The sequence below is a fragment of the Alligator sinensis genome, unplaced genomic scaffold (genome assembly GCF_000455745.1).
Source record: "Alligator sinensis unplaced genomic scaffold, ASM45574v1 scaffold1295_1, whole genome shotgun sequence".
Lineage (NCBI taxonomy): Eukaryota > Metazoa > Chordata > Crocodylia > Alligatoridae > Alligator > Alligator sinensis.
Genome location: NW_005841880.1, coordinates 3,001,481 through 3,007,480, shown reverse-complemented (window position 1 = coordinate 3,007,480; position 6,000 = coordinate 3,001,481). Strand labels below are relative to the sequence as shown.

Here is a 6,000-nt window from a genome sequence, read left to right as displayed (position 1 = left end):
GGAAGCATCTGGAGCCATGACATCCTGCCCATGGCACAGATGTGCATTTCCCTTCCTGGCTCTGCAGCTCGCCCTGCCCCCATGCTACGGCATCCCAGCTCGGTTTTCCCTTGTCAGCTGTTGAACACAGTTGGCCCGAGAAGTTCCCGGCCTCAGCTTTTGCAATCGATGGGGTCCAGCTTGGCGAGGGCCCCGCAGGAGGAGCGTGCCCGAGCTCCAGGAAAGCCCGACAGGGCTAAGGAGCCGCTTACTCCCAGCGTCAGCACCACCCGGCGGCTGCCCTTGGTGTGGAGGGGGCATGCTCTCTGCAGGGGCAACTGGAAGACCTCTGCTGTATTGGTGCAAGGGGAGGGAGGATGAGGCCGGGGTAAAGAGCTAAGGGCTCCCTGCTGGGTTGAGGCATGAGGTTCCCTTTCCAGCCAGGCATTTCAGTTGCAATGAGAGAAAGGAGGATTTGGTTCGATTTACGGCCTTGGGAAGTGCGAGGAAATGCAAAGACGGGCGGCGAGACTCTTACCTGCGCCTTTGGTCATTGCCAGTTTGGGTTTGCTGCGAGCGCCGTCCCCCTTCATGGTGTAGGCAGCCACCGTAATGGAGTAGGCGGTCTCGGGCTGGAGCCCAGCAATGATCATGTCCTGTTTGCGAGATCCCAAAGAAAGGAGGGTTTTAACAACCTATTTCTCTTGCGGGAGCCTCGGCCCTTTCTAGCATGCAGGAGCGCTCACCAAAGCTGCAAACACAAGGCAGTCGTAGGAAAACATGGAGGTGGGGGAACGGGCACCCCCCAGCTGTGAACAACCCCTCATCCACAGGGACCCGGATGAAAACACGCCGTCTCTCAAATCCACCTCAAACACATCCCCCATCTCAACACAAGCTGCTTCAGCCATCAAAACATGGCTGCGCGCTTCAAAGCCTCCCTCTCCCCCGCGCTGTCTCAGAGGATGGCTCAGTGGCTTCAAGGAGATTAAACTTTTTTTCTCCCCTCTCTCCTAAGAGATTTTTTTTTCTTTAAAAATGCCTTCGTAATATTAAAGGGATCACTTGAATGCCGGCTGCGAGACGACATTTGCTGCCTGCATGCTAAGGCTCAGGGTTAAATTCCAAACACAGACCTCCCGTCCTCTATCGCGCTCACAACACCTGGCTCCCAAGAGCTTTCGTTATGAAGCAGGCGTCCAGAGCGGTCCGTTTGCAATGCTGCCCTCTGAAAGGGCTGCGTTATAACAAGACGACCCAGAATAACTCGGACAGGACGGGGGCACGGGCAGCAGGGTTTCCCCCAAAGCTCCGGGGGGAGGAAGAAGGGAATCTTGCATTTCTTCGATTGATCTCCTCCCCTGCCCTCCCAAAAGTTGAGGCTCCAGAAGTGCACCAGGGCCAGCGAGAGGGTGGACCTTAAAAACACCACCGTCCTGATGAGCAGATCAGGAGGCAACGCGGCCCAGGGCTCAGGCCGCCAGACCGGGGGTCAGGAAACCTCGGCTCTATTTTCTAGAGCTTCAGGAGCAGGGCACGAGGTACCTCCCTGCTTCTGTGCCTCAGTGTCCTCACCTGTAAAATGGGAGTCACGATGCTCACTGGCCTTTATAGGCACTTGGAGTTCAGTGGAAAAGGAAGGCATGTCTGTGGGTTTTAGCAATGAATGTCTTGGGACCTGCCCGCTGGCCTTTATCCGGTGGCTCTGTAGCAACAGTGGTTGCTACGATTGTGCCAGCATTCAAATGGAAGTAGGACAAGATCATCAGCATGACAGTGCTGGCGGTAAGGTCCAACCCCTCCGGAGGCACGAGGGCTAAATGCAGGTGCTTTCTGCCTCGAAGAGCCGAAAACCCGGGCTTTCCGAAGCGCATTGTTTCGAGCCCCGATGGTTCGGAAGCAATAGGGCTTTGAACACTCATTAATCCCTAGCTCCGCCACGTTTTTCAGCCGTGCACCGGGCCCTGATGCGTTTGCAAACCTCGTTCCTGCCAGCCCATCTTTAACCTACAGTTAATTTGTTTGGTCCCAAATCAGCGCCCAGATTGAGAGGCAGCTGCCTCGGCCTTTCCCTAAGAGCCCGGGGGGAAACCCTGCCGTACTGCCACGTGCTGGCGGAGCGGAGGAGCACTCGGGAAGGCAGAGAGAAGCGTACGGGGTGGGGACGATGCACAGAAACACCATTAGAGGCTTTACAATAGACAAGCTGGCACTGCAAAAATAAAGGAAAGGAAAATGTCACGCCACAAATGAAGTGGGGCAGGGAGGGGACAGCACTGGGACCAGGGCAGCAGCACGGTACTTACGTATTCAGCAGTGTCATCCGTCTCCCACTGAGCAGAGAACAAGAGAGGATTTGCAAGTGAGAACACAAAAGGGAGAAGGAGGAAAAGACAGAGACAGCATGAGGAAGGAGTCCCCGGGCAAGTTACTACTGGAGGTCAGAGGTGACCTGGGCCGACATGAAGGAAGAAGTAGAAAGGGACAGGTTAGTAGAGTCCATAGTGACCGCTGCTTGACTTACAGGGGCAGCCCCCAGCGCTGGCCTTCCCGGGAACGGGAAGGACAGAGACTACGTAGTTTGGCGCTGGGAGAGCAGCCCAAGCTCCTCCTCAATAGCTCGAGTGGGAGCTTCAACTATCTGCAGGACAGCAACGGATGATACTGGGCCCTGGAGACGCGGCACCGTTTGTTATCAGCGCTCTGCGTCCCTGGGGGCTACACCCTGCACCAGTGGCCAGAATACCCGACCCCTCCAGCCTCCCTGAGAAAGCAAAGGGGAAGCAAGCCCTCACCTGGGCGTCCGCCAGCATGACGTCCTTGATCTGGGGCAAGCCCTTGGCCTCCCCATTCTCCATGCGTACGTAGTGGACCTGATAGCCGCGGATCTGGCCGTGCTGGCGGTTCTGGACTGGCGAGCGCCAGAACACCTGGATGGCAGTCGAGTTCAGGACCTCCACCTCCACTTTCCGAGGTGGGGCACTGGGCACTGCAGGGAAGGAGAGGAGAGGGGAAAGGCGTTACATTTAGCACCTGGGTTCGGTTACTCCACCTGCACGAGTGTCTCGAGAGCCCTGAATAGGCAGGGGGTTGGGGATAGGCCCGATGGCCCTGGGCCTCCCCTCGGCTGCTGCTCAGGTGCGGGCAGGTGGACCTGGCAGGTGCCCAGGGCATGGCTCAGTGATCTGGATGCGGGATGGTGGGGCCATTTCATACCGATGCTCAATTTTCCTTTCGCAAGCCTCTTTCCCAAAAATGCCTGACCAAGGGACCTGTAACTTTCTGCATCAAGCCCTGGAAGAGATCTGATTTCTGAGGAGCCAGAAGGGCCTTGGACACAAGTGAGAGATGCTAAGGATGACGTCTGATGCACGGGGCTGGCTCTAGTCAAGCCCTCGCCATTGAAGCGCAGATCAGAGACCCGTAGAAAATGAGGGTTGAAGGGACCTCAGGGAGTCACATCCAGTCCAACCGTCTGCTCCAAGCAGGACCAGCCCCAACTACATCATCCCAGCCATGGCTTTGTCTACCTGGGTCTTCAAAACCTCCAAGGATGGAGACCCCACCACCTCACTGGGTAGCCTGTCCCAGTGCTTCACAACCCTCCTCCGGAGAAAATTCTTCCTGATATCCAACCTAAACTTCCCTTGCTGCAAAACTTGAGCCCATTGCTCCTTCTATCATCTGCCCCCACTGAGAACAGCCCAGCTCCATCCTCTTTGCAGCCCCTGCAGGGAGCTGAAGGCTGCTATTCAATCCCCTTTTCTCATCTCCAAACTAAATCAGCCCAGTTCCTTCTGCCTCTCCTTGCAAGTCATGCCCCCCAGTCCCTGAACCATTTTTGTTGCCCTCCGCTGGACTCTCTCCAATTTCTCCACATCCTTTCTGCAGTGGGGGACCCAAAACTGGACACAGGACTCCAGATGTTGCCTCCCCAGTGCTGAACAAAGGGGAAGAATCACCAGAGATCCTGGTTTTCTCCAATAATAAAAAAAAAATCCCTGATTTTCAGTAACCCCAAATCCACATTTTTCCATGATTACAAGGAAACTGAAACACCACTAATATATATACATATATATATGAGATGTCTTTTGGCCTAGTCCTCCAATTTGTCTAGGTCACTCTGAATCCTAGCCCTGCCCTCCAGCGTATCTACTACTCCCCCAGCTTGGTGTCATCTGCAGACGCTGAGTGTGCGCTCCATCCCATCTTGTAGGTCACTAGTGATGTTCATACCTGGTGCCTGGGAGCACTTGCAAGATCCCGGGGCATGATATAGGAAGAGCTGTCTTGGAAAACGACTGGGATGAAAGGGGGTTTGGAGGAAACAGTGTACAAGAGCAGCGCGGCACCTCTGCCCCCTATTTCTCTGAACAAGATACCACCTCCACTTGCAGGTACTTGCGTGGGGGGCAAGGAAATGAGAGAGCTCAAAAAAGCGACCTAAAATGGGGCAAAAAAAATGTGCCCCTTTTTTTGCCTCTTCATGATGGATGAAGAATATCATAAGATCATAGGAAAGTAGGGCTGGAAGGGACCTCACAAGGTCATCTCCTCGAGCCCCCTGCTCGGGGCAGGATCACCCCCGATGAACTCATCGCCGCCAGGTATGGTCTAAACTGCTCGTGAAAACTCCCAAGGATGGAGACTGCACGATTTCTCTCGGCAGCCTGCCCCAAGGCCAGACCACCCTTGTCATCAGAAAGTTCCTCCTAATCTCCACCCTGAATTTCCCCTGAAGCTCGAGGCCATTGCTCCTAATCCTGTCCCCTTCGGTTGTGCCTCTATCCTCTCCACAATCTCCCTTCTAGTATTTAACGGGTGTTAACAAATCCCTGTTCAGTCCTCTCATCCCTGCCTAAAGAAACTAGCCCTTTCAGCCTTCAGACTTGCAAGGTTTAGTTTATTCGCTGAAGCCTTTTCCCACTCTTTTGTTGGCTTGGCAGCATTAGGCCAGGCTGGTCTTCCTGATTTTTTTCTGGAGGTCCAGAGATCTGATGTGGGGACTCTCCGAGACCAGGAGCAGATTCTCTCCCACATCAAGCGTTTGATCTAAGACAGACACCCAAGGCAGGGGCTGATGGGGAAGAAACCCCCGCAATTGCTTCCCGTGTCAGTGAACTCGGGTGTCACTTCTTTGCTACGGGCCAGGGCAGGCGGGGCTGGTGCTCGGGGCGGCCAGGAAACAGCGTGGGCAAGACTCGGGTACCTGGCATCAATTTGCAGGGGAGGAAAACCACGTGGGCCCCGACTCTCAAGAGCAAGAATCAGGCCCATGCTTCGGGGCGGGTGCATGCAGACCGCTGACGGGGACATGTATGCACGCTTCAGTCATTGCCGCCACCAAAGGGCCCTGAATCCATGGTCTTGCTTTGCAAGAGAGTCTCAAATAGGGGTGGGGGTGGAGGGCTGAAAAGAAGCGGAAAAGAGGTGGAATTACCATCTTCGTCGGTTCGGACGATTACAGGCGAGCTCTCCGGGCCCGGCCCCACCTCCGTGTGCGCCACCACGGCGATGCGATATTCTGTCCACTTCTCCAGCGACTCCAGGAGGATCTGGTTCGTGGTTGGGGGGATATCGTTCACCTCCTTGAGCTCCGTGTCCTCAGAGTCCAGTGCTCGGTAGCGGATGCTGTATCCAACCAGGACACCGTTTTGGCTCTCGGCCGGCGGGGGCCGCCAACTTACCAGAATGGCGGTGGATCTGGTGCTGACGCATTTTACGTCTTGAGGGGGGGCAGACGGTTCTAGGAGGGGGTGGAAATTCAGGAGGGAAGGGAAGAAGGGAAAAAAACAAAAGATGGGAAAGATAAAAGAAATAAAAAGAAAATGATAACAAAAAAATCTAAAATAAAACGTACAAAAAATTTGGTTTAGGAAGATAAATCAAAAAAGAGGGAGAGCTTTTTGTTTTAATTTTTTTTTTTTTAATTAAAAAAAAAAAAAAAAAAAAAAGGCAACGGAAACGAAACGGGGCATCGGAACGGAAATGCTACAAAGCAAAGCAATAAAAGATACA

The 6,000-nt window shown here is 54.2% G+C and overlaps 1 protein-coding gene across 10 annotated transcripts in view; it reads right to left on the bottom strand.

Moving 5' to 3' along the window:
* Positions 1 to 6,000, bottom strand: part of PTPRS (protein tyrosine phosphatase, receptor type S) — a 165,842-nt gene that overhangs the window by 42,269 nt on the left and 117,573 nt on the right. For 3 of the 10 annotated variants that reach the window (XM_025196479.1, XM_025196484.1, XM_025196485.1), the window contains 4 exons: positions 5,423 to 5,728; positions 2,775 to 2,968; positions 2,286 to 2,312; positions 518 to 635 (listed from right to left, as the gene is read on the bottom strand). The exons of 4 other annotated variants lie outside the window; for them this stretch is intronic. In XM_025196479.1, the coding sequence (XP_025052264.1) occupies positions 518 to 635; positions 2,286 to 2,312; positions 2,775 to 2,968; positions 5,423 to 5,728 (645 nt within the window). The remainder of the gene's footprint in view (positions 1 to 517; positions 636 to 2,285; positions 2,313 to 2,774; positions 2,969 to 5,422; positions 5,729 to 6,000) is intronic. 3 more of the 10 variants (XM_025196480.1, XM_025196481.1, XM_025196482.1) reach the window with 1 other exon arrangement.